Consider the following 23702-nt stretch of genomic DNA (forward strand, 5'->3'; position numbering starts at 1 on the left):
AAGCTGAGTGTGGGTCTTCGGGCTTCTTGTACTCTTTAATTATACCTGTCATACATGCAAATATAAAGAAAACGGTGTCTCCCCGTTTTCTTTGGAGATAGTTTAGACGTGGTACCGCTGCTGGTTTTGCCGGCCACGCCCTATGGGTCACCAGATAATGGAAGAAGTATAGCTTCAACAACTGGCTATGAGTTGAGCTTGAGTCTCCGTGAAATTAAGTAAGGACGGCAGTTAGCAGTCGACTTAGTTCTTCAGACGTTAGATCAACCTCCAAATTGGAGACTTTTAGAGATCCTTTAGCTCAGTTGGTAGAGCTTTGGTCTAGCGTCACTCAAGGCCCCGGTTCTAATCCCGGGCATCAAATCCGGCCGTTGCAAGGCTCGAACCGGAGCCCATAAGATAGGACAGCAGATTGCAGATGTTTATAACCCAAGTTATGAATTCATACTTGGTTACAGCTCTTTAAGATGCTCTGCATGTCTTTCCTCTTACAAATAAGCATTCTGAAGTATCTTTTTTCCAGGAAGCAAGATTAGGATAGTGTTTTTTTTTTTTTTTTTTTTTTTTTTTTTAGAAAATATCATTTACAATGAAGAAACTTATCATTCTGGTAAAACTTTGGACATACATATCATGGAAAAAAATGGATGTGAAATAGAGCATCAAGATAGAAATATATATCTTTGATTCACAGGAATAGCAATTTGATACCTTGAAGTGTATGTATTTCTATATGCTTTCAAGAAAATTTTGTTAAATGCATTTACTGATTATAAATCTTACGAACAGGGAAAGGAATATTTCATAGCTTATAATCTAAGCCATTCTTTGTCACATTTTAAGATAACTTACCATATCCGTCTTTTACTCACCAAGTTAATACAACATCTTCATCACTTACCCTCGAGTCACGTACAGATAAAAAACAATAGTTCGTCTCATAAATGCAAGTAAAAATAAGGTTAATTTTTCACGCATAACAGTTTCCCAATTTTATTCTTCCTTAGATTTGCTGATTCCAGCGAAAATACTGACCGTTGCTAACACTTTGCAGACCAGCGCTGATAACACAACTCTCGCCAGACTAGTCTAGCTGCAAAGAAAACCAGAGAGACTGTTAACAGCGTTGATATTAAGCTGCACAAGCACTGACATCTGCTTTGGTGCGGCATGGAGAGAGCTAGTGTGCTAGCAAGCAGCAAGAGACCTCATAAAAGGGCAGAACTCCGGAAAGGCAAGAGTCCTTATTCACTCCTGACATAAGGCGGACGAGCACTGACGAGGCGAAGGACAAGGAAGACAAAAGCGCACCAACTTTCCAAATCTTACAATTAGCAATGTCTCGGAATGATTTCACGCACACACGTGTATACACACACACACACACACACACACACACACACACACACACACACACACACACACACGCATACACACACGTGTGAACGCATACATTCATCGCCAACATTAATAATGATAATAATGATAATAATAATAACAAATAAATACATTATAACACACTTGAATTTATGTGTGTGTGTGTGTGTGTGTGTGTGTGTGTGTGTGTGTGTGTGTGTGTGTGTGTGTGTGTGTGTGTGTGTGTGTGTGTGTGTGTATACGTGTCCGTGCGTGTGTGTGTGTGTGTATACGTGTGCGTGCGTGTGTGTGCGTATGTGTGTATTCACGTGATTACACGTACTTCTTTATTCTTCTGCTTATCAAATATTTTCCCTTAGTTATGTGTATATACACATACTTTGACACTAACGATTATTTACTTATACGTTTATGAATTAAACTTCCTTCTGTATACTTTTTTTCTACAAGTGTTTGTACAATTGCATCTTTTTGCACTAATCGTATTGATTATTTTCAGGTACTTTCCACCATTATTAGTTGTTCGTAAAGAACCACTATTAATTCACATTATTAACACAAATGGCAATAGAATAATTGTTGATTTATTTTTTGATACTGTGTCATCTTGAAAGGGGGCAGTAGAAATAGGTAACTATTGGTTCACTTGATAAGTACATATTCCATTTCACTTTGGCATCGTAGCAGACATTTTGATTTCCTTGTGACCCTAAACATTACATATTCCCGATTTGATAACGTTGAGTTGCGTTTAGCGTTAAACGAGATACAATAACCTTTGATTTTTCTGCACTCAGAACATGCTTACTGAAGAGCGACCTGATGCATCAGCGATTCATTGCACCTGGAGCTAAAGCTTTGAAACGACGAATGATATACATCATCACGATGGGCTTTTTGTGCGTTGTCAAATAGACGAGAGACGAGAATGCCGCAATGAGCCGAGTTCCTCAGAGGTCCACCCGAGACACCGAAGAACCTCCTTTCTTTCTGGTCAAGTCATCGAACTACAGGACTCTCGAGAGACGAGAATGCCGCGATGAGCCGAGTTCCTCAGAGGTCCACCCGAGACACCGAAGAACCTCCTTTCTTTCTGGTCAAGTCATCGAACTACAGGACTCTCGAGAGACGAGCATGCCACGATGAGCCGAGTTCCTCAGAGGTCCACCCGAGACACCGAAGAACCTCCTTTCTTTCTGGTCAAGTCATCGAACTACAGGACTCTCGAGAGACGAGCATGCCACGATGAGCCGAGTTCCTCAGAGGTCCACCCTAGACATAGAAGAACCTCCTTTCTTTCTGGTCAAGTCATCGAACTACAGGACTCTCCAGCCACGGGTCAGCTTCAGCATCTTCTCCGAACCAGGTGTTCCCCCGGTCCACGGAGACTTCGCGTTTCGCAAGCACATTTCCCAGAGGTACAGGAATCTTAGGGTGCTATAGACCCACACGTTCTGTAAGCCTGTCACCAGTTTAATCTCCCTTTCTTAACCTTTTATAAAACTCTCGGGTTGTTGAACCGTAACCAGGGAATAATTGTCTTTTCATTCTCACAATTACCTGATTCTTTCCTGAACTGTCCCTCCAGCTTTTTATTTCCTTCTCCGTGGCATGATCCTGTCCTACGATTTTATGATTATGGCACTGTTAAATTGAGGTAGGCCTTACGCTCTCCCCAGTGGCTTCCTGAGGCTCCTGCTGGGCACACGAATGGAGGAACCGTCAGAGTCGCGTCTCAAGGTCGTAGTTGCAGGACCGTCGAGGCTCCAACAGGCGCGGCGTGGAAGGGATGTCCCTTTCTGTGTGCGACCGACGCAAGGGCGAGGGCGACATCGACCCCAGCAAGGGCGCCGAAACGCGCAGGGCGTCGTCGTAGGTGGGAGGGGCGTTGGTGGCTGACGGGGAGAGGACAGTGGAGGCTCTCCCGTGAAAGGGGTCCGCGGGTGTGCGTTCGACGAGCGGGCAAGGGTGATAGAGCACCCAGCCGTTGTGCAGGGAGGTTCGGGAGACGGACGGTGCCCCGGACAGGGAGGACCGTAGAGAACCCCTCGGGGACCTCCGGCTACCTCCTCCGAGTCCTCCGCCACCTGCACAACCTCCTCCCCCTCCTCCACCTCTTGAGGAGGACCCGACGCTGTACGAGGAGAAGGTGACAGGCAAACCAGTGGCACCTCTGATGTTGCCGTTAGCGTCGATGACGCGAGACGGCACCGCGTTCGTGGCCATCGAGTCCATGAGTAAGGCTTCGCTGTACGATGGCACCATCGTGCAGTTGTTGGCGATGGTCTGCTCGAGCTCAGTGCTCTCACCTCCCTGAGAACCTCTGGAGGCGCGACCGCCTCCGCTGCCTGGTGTGATGTAATTCACACCGAAGAGTTTCGTGACCTGCGACGAAGAATGAGGGTTTTTATTAATACATAGATTAAAGGATAAATGTATTAATACACACACACACACACACACACACACACACACACACACACACACACACACACACTTAGGATAAATGTAATATAGAAAAACAGAAATCCACATAAGTAAAATAACGTAATGCAGAGAGTAACTATAAGTACATGAAAATCTCAAATATCATCAAAGCATGAAAATTAATACATGTTTCACATAAATCGTACATGGTTATTTAAACAGTTAACAAATTATCTCTGTTTTTGCAGGAGCAGAAGGTTTGGATTGCTGGATCTTGTTTAAGGTTGAAAGAAATCGTCTGGAACGTTCTTGAGGTCTTGGAAACAGATAAGTAGTTTGATGAGAGACAGATGCGCAATAACCTCCGGGAAAGAATTCTTCTGGTTGTTGGGGAACATTTTTGAGATGAACTAGGTTGTAATAGTCTATTGGAACAGAGAGAGGAGGCAGAGGGACGTGTTCAACTTTCTAGTAGTCGTTGAGATGACATCCGAAATAACTCGAATGGCGAAGACTTGCTACTTCACTTGAAGATGCTATACATGGATTTCATTAACCTATGATTGTCCACTGCAATCGAAGACGTCCAAAGGACTTGTTTAGTTGAGTTTTAGTAACAACAATTAGAACATACATGCCTAACAGGAAAAATAGGAGGAAAGAGGGCAAGAGGAAGACCACACAGAAAATATGTAGACGGATTAAGGACGTCTGTAGGAGAAGAAATAACAAATCCCATCTTGTTAAGAAGAGCCATGTGCAGACAGGAATGGAGATCTATGGTGGCCAACGTCCAAGTTGATACGTCACCCCGGTAAGGTAAGGTAAGGTAGTAACGACGATGTAGAGAAGTTCTAGGTAATTCTAAGATGAACCGTGAGCGTCGGCTTCTCTGCTTGTCTATTCTTTCAGCTTTCTCATGTCTCTCATCTTTGCTTCTCTTATCTCTTGTCTTTGCTTTTCTTTTCTCTTGCCACTGGCTCTCTTGTCTCTTTTATTTGCTTTTGTGCTCTTTCTCTTGTCCAGTTCTCCTTACATAGTCGTCTACAACGTTTTTTGAACACCAATACGTAAGGTAGTTTATGTTGTGACCAATCAACGGGCAAGCGCACTTTTTTTGTCGTTGTTGAATACGTTTTGGCTTCCTGACGTCATCGTACCAATGATTTGAAGCGCGAAGCAACATGGAATACATGTATATTTATACAAAATAGAATCGGTGTTTTGATGCCAGTTGTAGATCATTTTATATTACCTAGAACAGTCTTACACTTAATTCTTTTAGTGCAGAAACATGGGGTACAGGTCAGCTACTGTCCAGTATTCTTCCCAACGCACTAGTGTGATCCATCACTAAAATGTTGGTTATTCTAAAGCCAAACCCTTCGCTTATCCTGTTATGTCCCCTGGGGTGGAAGTATATAGCTTTGTATTTCGACGCGATGGTGTTAATGCATCACTTTTGTCTTTATGCATATACCCCGTTGAGGATGTATGCTTTTCATCAGGTGTAAAACTTTCTTCAGTGATTCATGTCTATGTTATGATTAGAGTCGTTCGTATACATGAGTAATGGTCTGTATGAAGGAAGTCTACATGGGATCACGGCATCTTGGGATATATGTCAGACCAGAGTCTCTCACAGGAGGGAAAGCTTTGCATAGAAGAAAATGAAAGGATTGTTGGATATGAAAGCGCCTATTGACAGCAAGCACCTTTGTAGAACTTTGCGTAAGACTATTATTTGCCGCGGTTTTGGAGATATGAGAAGTAGTAGGAAGCTGGCAGTGATCCAACTCACCAGCAAATTGGGGAAGGGAAATAGAGATATAGTCATATAGACAGAAAACCGAAATTAATCTTGAGAAAAGGTAAATTGCAAGTCACCTAGAGTCATCTTCAATTGTTTGTGTAGTAGCGCCCTTTTCTAGGTGTTCAAGAGTAAAAGAGGAGTTATTTGATGTCAAGATATGTGTTAAGTCATTCCGATAGTGACTCGTCAAACATCGAGTTTGGTCGAAATCAAAGGATCAAAGGATTACAAAGGAAGAGCATGCCGACAGGGGACCTTTTGGTCCACAACTAGTTCGGATGCGGAAAAAAATAGATAGATAATTAAATAGAATAAAAAAGCAATGATAGATAACAAACAGATAAATAGTAAATATTAATAAACACAAATAATAATAATTTATCATAAGTAAATAAATAATCAAATACTGAGTCTGTATATCAAGCCCTCTGTCTGTGTCAGGGTTGTCGACATACCAGGCCGATGACTTGGCGTTGAAGTCACCACCCATGATCAGGTTGGGGATTGAGGCTAGTTGGCTAAGTTGAGGCCTGAAGGTGTTTGGAACTGTGGGGGATGATTGGGGGGGAATGTGCATGTTAACTATTGTTAACATGTAACAAAAGTGACCAAATTTTCACATTGAATGAGAATCAGACAAGAAACAATGGTCTCTAACTGTCCGGAAATAGATTCAATTTGGAAGTGGGTAGAAACAACTTTGCCAACCGTGTAGTTAATGAATGGCATAAACTTCCTGCACAGGTAGTGCAATGTAGTTCAGTTCGAAGTTTTAAGAATCATTTAGATAAATACCTAAGCAAGATGCTGTAATGATTATAATTTATCTTATATTATCTGTTTTTGTTTTGTTATCTTTTGTCTGTCTGATTTTCATTTATTAATAGTTATATGTCAATTTATTACTATTTACTATTTACCTGTTTGTTTATTATTTAACTATACCTATGCATTTATTTATGTATTTTATTTATTATTTACATTATTATAGTTTTTATTTATCATTTTATTATTAATATGATTTTTTTTTCGCATCCGTCCTAGATATGGATCAAAAGGTCTCCTGTCGGTATGCTCCGCCTTTGTAATCCTTTGTAAAACAGATAAAAAATGATAAATAACAATAAATAAATAAATAGAGAAAATAAGATGAAATAAATGGCATAAATCACGTAATATGCGTAGTACGGTATACCCGCAATCCTTATATTTGCACAACACAGTTGTTCTTAAGGGGTCAGATTTCTTCTTGTAGCGATAAAAGATAATGACACTAAGTAACCTGTCATTTTCAGTTGATTATATGTTCTGCCTGAGGATAATTCTCGAGATCCTCTCATCTAATTCATGGGTTGATGACCTGTAAATTGCATGATAAATACTTATGTAACTTGGTCCCTCTACTGGCACTGATGTAGACTTGTAGTATAATTGGTCATTAACTTGTACTGCTACATAGGAGGTAGTTTATAGGCGCACTGTTATAGGAAGAATCGGTACACAAGATCCTCAAATGCCGTGGATGGTTATCTCCTAATTATTGCAGTAACTAACGGACAACCGGACAGAAAGTGTTGCATTTCAGTGCCGAACGTCTGACAGCAGCGATACCAATGACCTTCAGCTGTACTTCGACATATGACTTACCAGATGCAGTGATCCTCCAAACAAGGTCTATGAAACAAACCTTAATACACCACTTAGGCAAGCGGGAGAATACAAGAGGCTCATGCGTATTGACCTCGCGGTCAATCTGGTTCGATCGGAGACCTCTGTTTCAAGTTTGTGATGATGGAATCATCTTCTTGTTAGGAAGAATAACGACGTCAGCCCTGGGTCTTTTTCAAGACCTAGCTGCACTGTGTCAGATCTTATATGCCCTGGACGCTGATGTGGCTTAGCGCCCAGTTGATGGTCACATAGCTACCCTGTAGTTTGAGTTCCTGTTGTAGGAGTGAATTGAGATAAGAAAGTGAACGTTGTCAATAGCATGAGAATAGTTTGAAATATCTATGACAGATCTTGAGTCGGTATGATCACTACAGGACTAGACTGTGAGAAGAAAGCATGTTGAATTGCATTTTTTTTTTCCTTAAAGAGGCAGAGAAATCAGTGATTTTAACCGAAGGTCAGATCATAATTAAGAAAGTAGATCCCGCTGTTCATGGCCTTTTGGGTCCTACAGAACCATATATGATATAAACAGCACTTCCCAGGTGCGCTACAGCGAGCATTGTCTCCTTGGCTTAAGCATGTACGGGTGGAATGTCACATAAACTCTATTCTGGAAAGGCTCTAACAAAGAATGATCCAAGGAGCAGACTATCATGGTGGTGAACACTATTTTTCCGGATGTTACAGATCCATACCCTCCTGAGGGGAAACAGACCCTAGCTCCAAGTCATCCAGGACCTTGGCAGACTGCGAGAGCCAGGTGACTGGAGAAGGGAGGCTTTCAATCCTTTCCAGGGCCGTAAATAGCCCACAACGAAGTAACGTTTCTCTTGGGGCCGGAAAGGCTTTTACCAGGAGGTCAGTCACTAACTTTTTGTCAATGAAAGCCAAGGGAAGATGCAATGCGTGTAGGTGGATGTTCGGAACCCTAGTCTACTTAGGAGCCCTATAGTAATCCTAATACCTTCATGTTGAGGTTTCTCAAAATCGCATAGATTGTACCCTGGACAACCATGAAAGTTGGGAAGCGTGGTCTGTAATAAACCTAACCCCTTAGACACAAAATATCTGAATAACTTGAATAAATACGAATGTCTTCGTTCTTATTGCGTCGTGACCGTGTTTCGATCCGCAACGCTTTACCTATGACAAGACATTTCCTAGTCAAAGGTGAGTCTCACATCTATCCAGACGCACAGGTACTGGAACAGGTGGTCCTAATCCAGAGTAAAGCCTGGATGAGAAGAGTCTCATTCCTGATTACAAACTCTACAGTTTCTGATTTTGGAAGCAAGAACTCGACTAACCCTACAGTACCCCGCGGTTCTAGTATCAGTAGCATCGCTGTGCTTTGAAGAAGTGTTGATATCCTCCGGGTGAACCCACGACAAAGTTGTCAAAATACAGTACACTCAAGTGGAAAAGAGAACTCAAGGATGTTTGACATAAGGATATTGAACGGGGTAAGGTTAAGGACCTTATCCTGTGATGCCACTATCTAAGATGTCTGAAAGTGGCAATTGCCGATAAGTCTATCAAAATAAACACCATGTGAAGACGGAGCCTTTACTAGTATGACGTTTCGCTCGTTACAACTTGAAAAAGTTGTAATGACATGTGAAACGTCGTACTAGTGAAGTCTCCGTCCCTACATGACGTTTATTTCGATAGACTATCTACCTGTAAAATCTGAGACTCATCGTTATACTGAGAGCTCACACGCGCACTAGTTCTCTATCTAGATGAGATATTTGTTCTGAACATCCTTTTGAAGAAGGATATCCAAGTAGCCAGTGAATCGTAGCTAATCCACACGGTTTCCTCAAGTCCACGAAGACCACGATGGACTTGGTGTCTCTGACCGCGCTGAGAAGGATAACCATACTATTGGGTGTACCTGATTCCTTGTGATAAGTATGGAAATATTCATGTAAGGGACCCAACATTCGCAATAGCCTGTAGAGCACCATCTCCCTCGCCTTGTCCTCGTTGGAAGTCTTCCAGCCTGCAAGGATGCTGATCATGCAAAAGACCCAACTTTCGCAATAGCCCTGTAGAGCACCATCTCCCTCGTCTTGTCCTCGTTAGAAGTCTTCCAGCCTTCAAGGATGCTGATCACGCAAAATACCCAACTTTCGCAATAGCCTGTAGAGTACCATCTCCCTCATCTTGTCCTCGTTGGAAGTCGGCCAGCTTACAAGGATGCTGATCATGCAAAAGACCCAACTTTCGTAATAGCCTATCGAGCACCATCTTTTTCGTCTTGTCCTTGTTGGAAGTCGGCCAGCCTTCAAGGATGCTTATCATGCAAAAGGCCCAACTTTCGCAATAGCCTGTAGAGCACTATCTCCCTCGTCTTGTCCTCGTTGGAAGTCTTCCAGCCTTCAAGGATGCTGATCATGCAAAAGACCCAACTTTTGCAATAGCCTGTAGAGCACCATCTCCCTCGGCTTGTCCTCGTTGGAAGTCTTCCAGCCTTCTAGGATGTGTTAAAGACCCACAGGAACGCAATGTCTTCTACTGGCTCTAGGTGAGGCAGCATAAAGCAGAGTAAATGACAAAGTCCTTCTCACATGTGGATTTGTAGAAACGAATTTGCATGTGTGGCTCGCAATTCTCAGCTTAAAACTAGCTCCAGTCACATCGAGCTGAACCACCATGTTCTAATTTCTGTTTTTTCTTTAGTCTTGTAGTAAACCTTTTATGGCAAATATTCGTTTTGGGAGAGAGATCCCGCTGGAAAGGGAGGCGAATACCCCAATCAGTTTCACCACTTCTTTGTCAGGTGTATGAAGTGCCCGTTTCGGCTGAGATCTGACGGTTCCTATACGAGACTTGGGCAAGAGGTTCATGGGGGAGCTGTGACAGGTAACCCCTCACACCAATACAAGAATATCTACCACCGTACTCGTCCTACTGCCTTTTTAAGCATTACGGACAACGTCCCGGAGATTGAATAGCTCTTTATGGCTCCTATTTTGGCGAAACGTGAGCAAAAGCATGTGGACATTGTGGTTGGTCGTTTGAACTCGTAATTATGGTACCAATAGATGTCGTGCCTCATCATGGACCGGTGTGTCTTTGTAGAGTGGATACAAAGGATTACAAAGGCAGAGCATGCCGACAGGAGACCTTTTGGTCCATATCTAGGTCGGATGCGAAAGAAAATAATAATAATAATAGATTAATAAATAAAAACTATAATAATGTAAATAACAAATAAAATACTCAAAAAATGCATAGGTATAGTTAAATAATAAACAAACAGGTAAATAGTAAATAATAACAAATTGACATATAACTAATAATAAATGAGAATCAAACAGACAAATGATAACAAAACAAAAACAAATAATATAAAATAGATTATAATCATTACAGCATCTTGCTTAGGTGTTTATCTAAATGATTCTTAAAGCTTCGAACTGAACTACATTGTACTACACAGTTGGTCTTGAACGTAGGCACATCCTATGTACGATCATATGATTCACATCATTCCACTAGAGCAGGGGTTCTCATTAGGGATGAAATTCACCCTCAGGGGGGAATTTTGGGATTTCTGGGGGTGATTTGTGACCACAGTCAGCTTACGGGGTGAGGAAAGCGATTATAGGTTTTGGCCTATCTGGCCTGTCACCTGGGCTGGATTTATACTAATTTGGGAAAAATATATACTAATTTGGAAAAAATAAAAGGGTTTTTAGTAATATTTGCATATTATCTAGAATGCACCTTTTGAAACAGACAATCTTGGAAAGGAGGGGGGGAATGACATTCTGACAGATGGTGAAAGGGGTGAATGGGCCAAGTAAGGCTGAGAACCCCTGCACTAGAGCTCCCTCAAAGACAGGTCACCCGGCCAGCTTGTTTTTACAACTATGAATGATGTCCTGCCAATGGAAAGGTTATATCCTTAATGTCAACGAAAATACCAATGGTCGCTGGTGACACTGAATAAGTTGCATGAGGACAAATTTCAAAAGTCACAAGGATTAAGTCGAATCTGCCACCCTGAATATGCTTCGGGTCGCCTTTTATCAGCAGAGCATTGCTGTGGCAGGAACTCAAAATGTAACCAAGGTGGGGTACAATACAATTGGTTTCAGAGTCTGAAGCAGCGTTTCCCAACCTGGGATGCTGAAAGCAATTATAGTGGGTGCTGGGAACTGATGCAAACAAAAATCACATTGATATATGTATCATTGATTACCCAGTTGTGCATATTTGACTTTTTCATGCTATTTTATTGTTCTAGGGTGTACTTATTTCTTCTACAAACAATATTGTCAATTTGTTTCACTTCTAAGGAATCAAGAATCAAGCAGTACACTTCACTTTCTTTTGTCCTTCTAATAACAAGATGGGGGTGCTGGACTGCTTAGACATGACAACAGGGGATACTATGGTCGGAAAAGGTTTGGCAACGCTGGTTTGAAGAGATCCCGGATGGTTGACGTTGAGAAAGAACGTGAAGATCATTCGCCACGAGCATTCTCAGCTGCTACTACAGCGGTCCGAGTACGAATCCCGCCCAGGGCTGAAATAATTTCAGTATTGCTGCCCTACGAGTCGTTACTCCTACTCTCGTGGGCGGGGAGTTGGTTGTGTGTGCGCATGTAAGATCACAGCATTATCCATAGATCGGTCATATATGAACTCTGAGCTCTCTTCCGGGAGGGAAATACCTGTCGATCACGAGTCCAACACGGGATCCAAGACCATGGTGAATCACATAGACTGCGGCCGGAGTCGTCATCTTCACTCTAGCGAATAGAATGTTAACCGTGATCAAATTAATAGTTTCTTGGCGTTTTCTTCAGTTTACGCCATCTATCATGATGATATGGTTTAACGTCACAAACTCCCTCCTATCGGAAGGCTAGGACGGTGCCCCTCACAGAGGACTTTGTAACGTGGAATTTGATAAACCATTCCCTTGGGTCAGCTTCGCCGGTGGCAGGATTCGAACCACTATCCCCTCGACCTTCGCCGCAGGTAACGACGCCCTAACCCACTCAGCTAGCGAGCTTCTGTCTATCGATGGATGAAAAGGAGAACATAGGGCCACAGCAGACGTGTGAGACTGAAACAAGGGAAACAAGTAGGAAGGACGTTCCTTACCTGATAATGCACATATGCAGTGTTGTACTCGATGATGAGCCTCAGAGGCCACGAAAGAAGGAAGAAGGAGGCGAGCCAGAAGACCAGGTGCCTGTAGTACCACGGCACAGGTTTTGTGTCCCGCCGCGCGATCAGAAACTCCCGGAAGTTGACGTTGGTCAGGTCGAGGCCTTCGCGCATTTCCATGTAGTCGTCACGGCGCTCGTTCTCCTGAGGGAACAAAGAAGAAATCGTGAAAGGTTCTCCTCAAGGGACAAAGAAGTACAGGGGAAAAAATGTATATTTCGACTACTATTTGTAGTCCTCTTCAGCAGAAAGAAATAATATCAGAAGTATAGGAAAAACTACTATCTGTAGTCCTCTTCAGCTGAAGAGGACTACAGTTAGTAGTCGAAATATACAGTTTTTCCTTGCTTCTGATATCATTTCTCCAATAGTGGGTTTAAAATGTACATTTACGAATGTGCTATAACATTACAGTTTCCCAAATTGTGAAAGGTTCTTTTCGTGAAGGGATACGAGCTGAGGAGCTTCACCGGGCACAAACTAGCCAACCCACACATGCCTATGTTGCATTTCAGAGATCTAACACCAAACAACTATTCAGTTGAGGGAAAAAGAGTTAGTAAAATGAATTGTATCTTCCCACCAAACACCATTTTACTATCCTTATTTCGGGTACTTAATACTTATCTTATTTGTTGTCAGTATTTTAGGAGTTTTAGTAACCATGTAGTAAGCGCTGAAACTATCAGTTGTTTCAAAAAACGATTAGACAACTTTATGGATGGGGACGACAGGTGGTGATGGATTCGGAGCTGCAAAGTGTAGGCCTTATGGTCTCTTGCAGTCTCCTTTATTCTTATGTTCTTATGTTCTTATGTTCTTATGTAGTGATATGCTTACTGACTATAATCATGGAGCATTCTTTTATGATTCAAGACTACTTCTTACTGAAAAACAAATAATGATCACTTTTAACTTGTACTGCCCTTCATTCTGTTGTCTTACTAAAATTCCTCCTGGACAAATTTTAAATTTTATTTTCTTTGACTCACCTGAAAGAACCTGGACCTTTGGTCTTCGAACTCGTTGGCAGCTTCAATGTTGGCGAATGCAAAACCTTTGGAGAACCTGGAAAGAGGACGAAATCATGGAGAATCAGTACATGGTTGGCTCTACATGATAAGTACTGCAGTAGGCAGGATGCAGGGATGACCCGTCATCCAGGAGGTGCCAAGATAAGAGGGAGGGAAGAGGGTGGAGGGGAGTCGAGTATGTAGGGGATGGAATGGATGGGAGTGGTTTTTAATGCCTTTGTGTGTGTGTGTGTGTGTGTGTGTGTGTGTGTGTGTGTGTGTGTGTGTGTGTGTGTGTGTGTGTGTGTGTGTGTGTGTGTGTGTGTGTGTGTGTGTGTGTGTGTGTGTGTGTGTGTGTGTGTGTGTGTGTGTGTGTGTGTGTGTGTGTGTGTGTGTGTGTCTGTGTGTCTGTGTGTGTGTGTGTGTGTGTGTGTGTGTGTGTGTGTGTGTGTGTGTGTGTGTGTGTGTGTGTGTGTGTGTGTGTGTGTGTGTGTGTGTGTGTGTGTGTGTGTGTTGTGTGTTTTGTGTGTGTGTGTGTGTGTGTGTGTGTGTGTGTGTGTGTGTGTGTGTGTGTGTGTGTGTGTGTGTGTGTGTGTGTGTGTGTGTGCGTTGTTTTTCAATGTATAATTGTAATGCACATGCAAGTTTGTGTTAATAAATGAAGAAATAATATCGGGTTCAACAGTGATATAGTTTCTAGGCTACGAGGTCTCATTGCAGTGAAATACTCTCATTCTAAAATGTTATTCTAACTGAGGAATGGGGACAAAATCCGATTAACTATACATGACAACTGTTAGACCTCTAACCTGTAGTGAAAGGATAGCTTACCCCATGTGAGCTTTACCAACACGATATATATGCAAAATACATTTCAAACTACAGAAAAAAAAATCCACAAAGAAATTGAACCCAAGGCGATTCATGACCCCAATCCGAAGCCCAAACAAACAAAGACACGGCCCTCAGGTTCAAACTTGACTTCGTCTTCGGAGAAATCTTTTATTCATACAAGAAAAAATATCATACTTTGTTAATGCTCCAGCCGTTGATTGAAAATTTCTGGCAATTTTTTTTATATCTTTCATCACTTGTCCAATAAGATCATTCTTTATTTTCTCCCTATTTTTTCAATTCAACTCCAGTTATTTTTTATTGTATTTTCTCTTTACACTCTGCTTCTCTGTCTGGCTATATGCCAACACTGTTCTCTTCAAATCGTATCTCACACTATGTTTACATACAAATCACAAATGAATGAATATATGTATGTATGAGAATCTCATGTGGTGCACATATACATACATGTGTGTGTGTGTGTGTGTGTGTGTGTGTGTGTGTGTGTGTGTGTGTGTGTGTGTGTGTGTGTGTGTGTGTGTGTGTGTGTGTGTGTGTGTGTGTGTGTGTGTGTGTGTGTGTGTGTGTGTGTGTGTGTGTGTGTGTAAATCACCATGTGAGTGCGATAAGTATCAAGGAAGTGTATCTCTTGGCTACACAGCCGGATTTGTTGTTCACAAGTTATACTGGGAATAGGCCTAGACTCACAGAAAACAATTTCTTGTTTAATATATTTTCATTCCATCGATACCCCGTGATCCTTCAAAGGGACTTTGTACCAAAGACGTCAAGATGCCTTTTAAAGTCAAGATTCAACGTATAGGTCTCATAGCTGTGGAACAAGACTGATAGCACAAGCAACTTTAAGATATCTTATTCCATCAATACTGACAAAGCCATACACTGCGGTTGAGCGAGTCCGTAACGACATGGACGATGACCAACCCTTTCAAGATATTCCTGACATAATCCATCACTATTATGTACTAATGGGCGAAGGTAAGTGAAGCTTTCCAGAACCTCAATGTGCTTGCCAATTGCATGGGTAGATCAAAGCGCCTTCCAGTTAGACCCTAAATGCCTGGAATCTCATCGGTGCCGTGTCCCTGTTCACTGACTCGAGACTGCAAACAGGAACTCGAAATACTCCGCAAGAAGCACAGCATCATCGGCAAAAATAGATTCAGTGACTGTATTATCAGTGGATCCACTGGAACGACATTAGTCGAAATCTCTGCCCAATAGCTAGGCGATGCAAGTGTTCAAGATTGTTGGGGTGAGGAGGGTGAAGATTTTTAACCAAACGGCTTACAGCTAGCCGTGAGATTATGTCCGGGGACCATTGACCTTTGGAGATGTTCATGTTCGGACATTCTTCTGTTAAGGCGGATTCAACACTTTTTCTCCTGAAGCTGCAGTTAGACTTAAACAAAATTTTGGCCTTGCCCCAGTCAAGACTATGATTTTTGGTGTTGACGTGTTGGAACACAGTGGAATTTTTCTGGGTATATCTAATAGATCTTTTGTGCTCCGTTAACCTGGTGTTAAGATCCCTGACGGTTTGGTCAAGGTAGGCTATAAACTGCTTGAGTCTCAGCACTCCTTAACCTTTGATGGACATTAACAACTTGTTTGTGTACAGTATTAGGTAATGGTAAGCAACTGTGGCACGTTTGTTAGGAATTAAATTAAAAGAGGGATTGATGGAGTTACAAAAGAGGATTTTTAAAATATCTTTAAAAGAGGGTTTTGTAGTGGGAACTGATGTTTTATGAGAGGATTAGTAGAGGAACAGTGTGGGTTTAGGACAGATAAGTGTTGCGTAGATCAGATTTTTGTGGTAAGACAAAGAAAATGTGAGAAAGCTATAAGAAAAGGTAACGATGTATTTTGGGCTTTTATGGATCTGGAAAAGGCTTATGATAGGGCAGACAGGAAGGCACTGTGGGAGGTATTGCAGATATATGGGATAGGAGGAAAGCTTTTAGGAGCAGTCAAGATTTTTACGAGAGTAGTAAAGCGTGTGTCAGGATTAGAAATGGAGAGAGTGAATGGTTTGAGGTAAAGGTGGGACTTCGTCAGGGATGTGTTGTATATGTATGTATATATATACAGTATATATATATATATATATATATATATATATATATATATATATATATGCAATAAAAACACTAGGAACGTGTGTTCACAAATGCGTAAGTAACCACTAGGAAAAGTAAACTAACGAAGCAGAGCGCATTCGTATAATTACATCTTCAATGCAGAATCAAATAAGGAATTATGTTATAAATATATATTAATTCCTTCTTTGTATCTGCACTGAAGATGTAATTATACGAAAGCGCTCTGCTTCGTTAGTTTACTTTTCCTAGTGGTTACTTACGCATATATATATTCATGTATGCATGTATGTATATATATACATGTACAGCTACGTGAGTACCTTAATTCCATTTGACAAAAGATGGAATTATATCTTACAATGCAAGCAAGAACTTATCAAATTGAGAAATACCTCACCTTATTTTAGTGGCAGGGAAAGCGGAGAGATCTACGAGCTTCTTAGATATGTCCTTGACTCCGCAGCCTGAGTAAAGGAAGCAAGTTCCAGCCGCCTGTGAGTTTACACGTTCATAGAAGACCTGAAAAACAGTAATATCTTTTAGTGTTGTGCACAAGAGAAGACTACTTTCAAACAAGTGAACTACAGAGTCACTATATTATTTAAAAAGCAATTTTTTTTCATAATTTCTGAAGACATAATATAATAATTTGTTTATTATCCTTATGTGGAGAAGAAAGGACAAATGAGAGATTGGGTGTTGGGAGTGAAACGAAGACGATCTAGGAATTGATTTACTCTAACGTTTCGAACAACTTGGTCTTCTTCAGAAGACCAAGTTGGTCGGAACGTTAGATCAATTCTTAGATCGTCTTCGTTTAACTCTCAACACCCAATATCTTATCTTTATGTCTGTGATTTGTTTACGTTACTAATCGCTGTTACCTAAAAAGGCAGTTTCAGTGGGTATACAGTAAATCGCGACACTGCCTCTGACCCAGGGCAGGGAACAGGATGCAGGGATGACCCGTCATCCAGGAGGTGCTAAGATAAGAAGGAGAGAGGAGAGTGGAGGGGAGTGGAATATATAAGAAATGGAATGGGTGGGAGTGGTTTCTATGCCTTTTTCTTTTTGAATACCCCTCGTGTAAGGGGAAAAAGCCTTTGGTATATGTATGTGTGTATGTATGTATGTATGTATGTATGTATGTATGTATGTATGTATGTATGTATGTATGTATGTATGTATGTATGTATGTATGTATGTATATATGTATGTATGTATGTATGTATGTATGTATGTATGTATGTATGTATGTATGTATGTATGTATGTATGTATGTATACATTTTTGGACCCTTGACCGAGCCATTTTCTTCCTTCTGACCCAATCCAGGTGACAATGACTTTACTTATATAACCATCTAAAGATGTCTGCGTATGCCTATCATCTATCTGGCCCCCCTCTTCTTCCACACTTCCTATTTCATGGCATTCAATCTGCTACCCGGTTGCTCCATTCCCCACCTTCATTTTTGTCTATTTTTCTTGACAAATTCTATTCACGCTTCTTTATCGCCTTCAGCCCTCTTTTCTCTCTTATCCAATGTGCCCTTTTCAAGTCTTTCGGCGTTATTTCCTGCAATGATCTCTCCATTCCTTAAATTGTACTCTATCTTTGTCACCATCGTCATCACCAATTTCTAAGTTTCACATCTGGAGTTCATAATTGGGATTTTACACTGATTGTAAGATTTGGTGTCAGAATTATAGATAGAGTATCTCATGATGTTACTATTAATACGATATTCCAAATAATTCTGATACTTCTTTTTATCTAATTTTCATAATACGAATATTTAGTTTTGATATCTCACTATCAGTTATATTACCTTTACTTTGATTTTTTTTTAATTAAACATTACTTTTATTTTACTTTCATTCTTCTTCAAACATGCTTTGAGATTTCTTTATTGAGATCACTATATGAAAATGCCACTAGGAAAAATATATATATTTTCAATTTAATCAATATTTTCTTCCTATCATATTAATGTTTCTATTACATTCCTTTCTTTGCTACCACCCATTGACTTCAAAGTACAAATTTATCTTGCTCTCTTTCGTCCTTCCCAGTTTTAATCTCTATTGTCCTTTTTCCCATTTGATCATATGTTACATTATATATATATATATATATATATATATATATATATATATATATATATATATATATATATATATATATATATATATATATATGCACGAAGATTACACTGTCGGGATTGAAAAGGAAACTAAGAAAAAGTTAAACCTCTATGTTTCGGCCAATAGTTATAGCCCTCTTCAGGAAGGTCCAAAATACGGGAGTTGTTTGAGACTTAGATACTGTTAATTAAGATAAAAAAGGAGCAGGAACAGGGATAGCATGACGGGCAACATTCCGTCATTTAGGGAGGGGTGAGAAGAAAGAGGAGTACGAGGTCAGAAGGGGTAGAGGTTTGAGGTCAGAGGGGGGAGGAGTGAGGTGTAGGGAGAGGGGGACGGAGTCAGGAGGGTGAAGATTATTAACCAAACAACTCACAGCCAGACGTGAGATTATGTCTGGATACCATTGTCCTTTGGAAATGTTAAAGTTCTGAGATTCTTCAATTAAGACGGATTCAACAATTTTCCTCCTGAAACCACAATTAGACTTAAACACTAATCTAGCCTTATCCCAAAACAATGATATTTGTTGCTAACATGTTGGAACACAGCCGAACTTTCATGGGCATATCTATTGAATCTTTTGTGTTCGAATAATCTGGTGTTCAGGTCCAGGCGGTTTGACCAAGTTACACTAGATCACAATCTCGACATGGTAAGCTCCCGGATTCTCGGCTCTCCTTATTTTTTGGTGGACATTGACAGATGAGATGACATTTTATTAGCGTGGGATGACAGGTGGGTCGCTTTTGAAGTATTCCTGGACAAGTTGAACCAATTGTCCTTTAACATTATATTCAGGACCAAATGGGAAGTAGGTCACCAGATCTCATTGTTAGACATTTTAACTAGAAAGATTGATGGCAATTTACTTTTCATATAATATTTGACTGTATATGTGAGTATATGTTTATGTATTTTAATATATATATAATATTTTCATATATGTTTGTAAGGTGTAGTAGTGAAAAAAAATCATAAATCATTTATTCAATCAAGTATATAAATGTCTGTACTGTATTCATTAGCACCTCGGTAAGGTAAGGTGTTAATTGCTTTGCATGTGATGGTATATAATGGGAGAGCTGCTAATCTTAATAATTAGGGGGGGTTTTGTCCAGCCCGCTCACTTTTGTGGAGGGATTCTGTCCAGGAGGGATATTGTCCGGAGGTAATTTGTCCGGGGGGATTGTGTCCGGGAGGCATTATGTCCCGGATCCGTAGTGTACATAAACGAATTGTCAATGTCTACCAAAGGTTAAGGGGAGCCAAAGCTTCGGGAGTTTACAGCTCTATCGGGATTGTGATCTAGTGTACATTGGTCCAACCCGCAGGGGCCTGACCACCAGATTTTCCGAACACAAAAGATCCGTTAGATATGTCCAAGAAAGTTCGGCTGTGTTCCAACATATCAGCAACAATGATCATTATTTTGATTGGGATAAGGCTAAATTAGTGTTTAAGCCTAATTGCGGTTTCAGGAGGAAAATAGTTGAATCCGCCTTAATCGAAGAATGTCCGAACCTTAACATCTCCAAAGGACAATGGTATCCAGACATGATCTCACGTCTGGCTGTGAGTCGTTTGGTTAAGAATCTTCACCCTCCTGACCCCGCTCCCCTACCCCTTCTGACCCCGCTCCCCCACCCCTTCTGACCCCGCACTCCTCCCCCTCTTCTGACCTCGCGCCCCTATTTCTTCTGACCTTGCCCTAAGTGACGGAATGTTTCCCATCATGCTATCCCTGTTCCTGCCCCTCTTTCGTCCTAACAATATCTACTCGTAAGTCTCAAACAACTCTTGTGATCACATACTCATACTCATGAGCCATCGTGTGTGCATCATGGCGGCCCAGGACGTACTCCCGAGTACAAAGAGCATTTTTTCCGACAGCGAGGAAGATGAAGAACCTAGACTCCACGGCACCCTCCACCGCAGTAAGCGCCCACGAGGAGCTGCCTCTGACGCAAGGTCACAAACATACTGGGATCTACCACAAAGTATGGAAGAAGAGTCCTCCCCACCTATGGAACACCACCCACATCGGGAAGGCCCAATAGCCGACCAGCCCCCTACCCTCCCCTCAGCTACGGACGCTACCAACAACGTCGACGGAGAGGGGAGAGGACCGGCACGTCATTCGTACGCGACCGTCACCGCTTCCTCTGGACAGGGAGAATGGCGAGTTGTCAACAACCGTCGTCAACGTCCTCAGAAGCCCCGCCTCGACCCGGGCCCCACCAAATATCCGGTCCTCATCAAGCCTACTGAGGACCCTTCCCAATTCCTCAAGATGGGATCCTGGCGACAGGCACAGCTTGTAAAGGATGCAGTAGGACCTGTTGATGGCATCCGCCGAACACCATCCGGAGAATGGCTTATCAGCTGTACATCGGAGAAGCAGCAGGGCCAGCTCCTACGGACGGCGACCCTGAAATCAGTCCGGCAGCCACCCATGAAGATCATGACCAGAATACCCAGAACCATCGTAGTGGGAGTTGTGAAAGGTGTCCCCATCGACGACGATGCAGAGAAGCTTCTTAAGGCAGACTTGGAGGCCCAGGAACTACCCGTAGATTCAGTCCAGCGTCTCACTACAAGAGATGGCGTTTGCAACCGGGTCAGTGAGAGTAGCCTTCCAAACGAACATCCTCCCCTCCACAGTGAAACTTGGGGTACACCCTTCACCAGGTGGTTCCCTATGTCGCCCCCGTACGTAGATGCACCAGGTGCCAGCTACTGGGGCATACCAGGAAGGAGTGTCGACGCAAGGCTCCCCGGTGTGCTCGATGTGGTAAGGGTCACGCCACGCAAGACTGTAAGGAAAGTCAACTATTCTGCGTCAACTGCTGTGGCAAACACTCTGCAGCGTACCCCAACTGTCCGGAAGTAGCCATCCGGAAAATAGCGCATGAAGTGAAAAACCAGCGCTACACCCCCTTCGCAGAGGCTTTGGTCATCGCCAGGGAACGTTGGGAATCCCGTTTAAAGGATGAATGGGCGAAAGAGAGAGACTTCGCTGCTCCCCCCAAGAATTCAAAACCCCCGAAAAAGGAGGCAAATCTAAGGCTTCCCACCCCAACCACCGTCTCCTTGGACGTTTCATCTCCCACCGAAGTCGGCAAGACCACCGAGGAAAGAAAGAAACTCAGACCCAGGAAGAGGAAATCCAAGGCTTCCAAAACTAAAAACAAAGACGCAGAACCATCCACAATGCCTACCCACCCCAGGGAAGAGGATGAGGGCATCCCCCTAGATGATGGGGACAGCACCACTAGGCATACAAAAAGCAGCGAGACCACACACGAGCACACCTCGTCACCCTCCCCACCCCCACCCAACGACACACCCGCAGCCAGCACCATGAATTACCTCGTGGCCACCGTTGAGTCCCTACAACGGGACCTGGCACGGTCCAACCCACAAGCAGCCAAGCTATTAGATGGGATCTTCGTGATCCTAAAATCCATCTCAGAGATCACCAATAATGGAGGTAATTAAAATTATGCAATGGAACTGCAGGGCGATTAACACCGCCCGAGACCTCCTAGTGCAGCACCTTGCAGGAAGCTCCTATCAGGTACTTGCACTACAATCCCTCCACACCTCTCCCCACCAGTTGCCAACCCTGCCAGGGTATCACTACCCTCCCTTCTTCGCAACCGACGACTCCGGCAAGGTTCGAACCGCCACGTACGTCTCCATAGGACTGGCCGCCCGTGCTGGGTCACTTCCAGGCTCCCCCCTAGAAGAAGGCTACGGGGTGGTATCCTCCGTTTCTTTACAAGATGGCCGGTCAGTACACATACTCAACTTTTACAACCCAACCACGTCGCTTAAATTCGAGTGGCTGGGAACCCTCCCGGACAATTGGATCGTGGTAGGTGACTTCAACAGAAGGGACGCCCTTTGGGAGGACGGATACCCCCGCTCCTCACCAGAATTATGCTCCCAACTAGACGCGGCTGACATCGTCCTTCTTAACGATGGGAGACACACTAGGCTACCTGACTGCCCAGAACATGGTACCTCAGCCTTAGATCTCTCTTTCGCATCCCCAAACATTGCGGGGATTACGGAATGGGCGGTCCAGGACGACCCTTTGTCCTCCGACCACCTCCCCATCACCGTCACCTTACACCTCACCCCCACTACCCACCCCCCGCCATCTCAAGCAACTTTCAACCTGGGAAAAGCGGACTGGACGACCTTTCAAGCCCACCTAGCCGACGCCCACCTCAAACTCGAGCTCACCCGCCCGAGAGAGGAATTAAACACCCTCTTCACGGACATTGTGCTCGAGGCGGCCCGGCTAGCCATCCCAGTGACTGGCGGTAAGCACGGAAGACGCGGCCATCCATGGTGGACGGAGAACTGCAAGGAGGCTGTTGAAAAGAAAAAACTGGCCTATCAGCGGTACAGGAGGGAGGGCTCGGAGTCCGCCCATATCGCAATGAAACAGACCAAAGCTCTGTGCAAGAAGACCATTGCTCAAGCAAAACTGGACTACTGGAAAAACGTCAAGAAGGACAAGCTGGACCTCACCGAAGCATGGAAGAGGTTCAAGGAAATTAAGAGTCACTACAGCCCCCCCGATGATGACCTCAAGGCTCCCGATGGGAGGGTGTTGCGCACAGCCGAGGATAAGGCAGAGGGGCTCCTCCACCACTTTGCCAGCGCGAGCTCCTCAGCTAGCCTCCCCGCTGAGAAGCGCAACTTCCGGGCAGCCCATGATGACCTTGTGGACCTCTCCCCCCCCAAGGGGGAGCACACGGACCTCTCGCTCTTCGAGCTGAAGTGGGCTCTCAGGGCCATTAAGGCCACCAAGAAATCCCCAGGTGCAGACAAAATTGTGTACCCACTTCTGCGACACCTCCCTCCCGCCCTCCAGCAATCCTTGTTGGCGATCTACAACAAATGCTGGAGAGAAGGCTTGGTACCACTGGCATGGAAACATGCAATTGTGGTCCCCATTCCCAAGGCGGGAAAACAGAGGAACCTGGTGGAAAACCACCGGCCCGTGGCCCTCACCTCCCACGTCGGAAAGGTCTACGAACGTATCATCCTGAACCGCCTAAGCCACCATGTGGACTCAAAC

General features: G+C 43.2%; 1 protein-coding gene across 6 annotated transcripts in view; it reads right to left on the minus strand.

Moving 5' to 3' along the window:
* Nucleotides 1-979: 979 nt before the first annotated feature.
* Nucleotides 980-23702, minus strand: part of LOC143027617 (transmembrane protein 151B-like) — a 457079-nt gene continuing 434356 nt past the window's right edge. For all 6 annotated transcript variants that reach the window (XM_076188984.1, XM_076188982.1, XM_076188986.1 and 3 more), the window contains exons 6-9: nt 16855-16976; nt 13474-13549; nt 12416-12625; nt 980-3762 (exon numbers count right to left, since the gene is read on the minus strand). In XM_076188984.1, the coding sequence (XP_076045099.1) occupies nt 3100-3762; nt 12416-12625; nt 13474-13549; nt 16855-16976 (1071 nt within the window). In that variant the 3' untranslated portion in view covers nt 980-3099. The remainder of the gene's footprint in view (nt 3763-12415; nt 12626-13473; nt 13550-16854; nt 16977-23702) is intronic.

The sequence above is a fragment of the Oratosquilla oratoria genome, chromosome 8, assembly GCF_046742065.1.
Source record: "Oratosquilla oratoria isolate Oo_2021 chromosome 8, ASM4674206v1, whole genome shotgun sequence".
Taxonomy (NCBI): Eukaryota; Metazoa; Arthropoda; class Malacostraca; order Stomatopoda; family Squillidae; genus Oratosquilla; species Oratosquilla oratoria.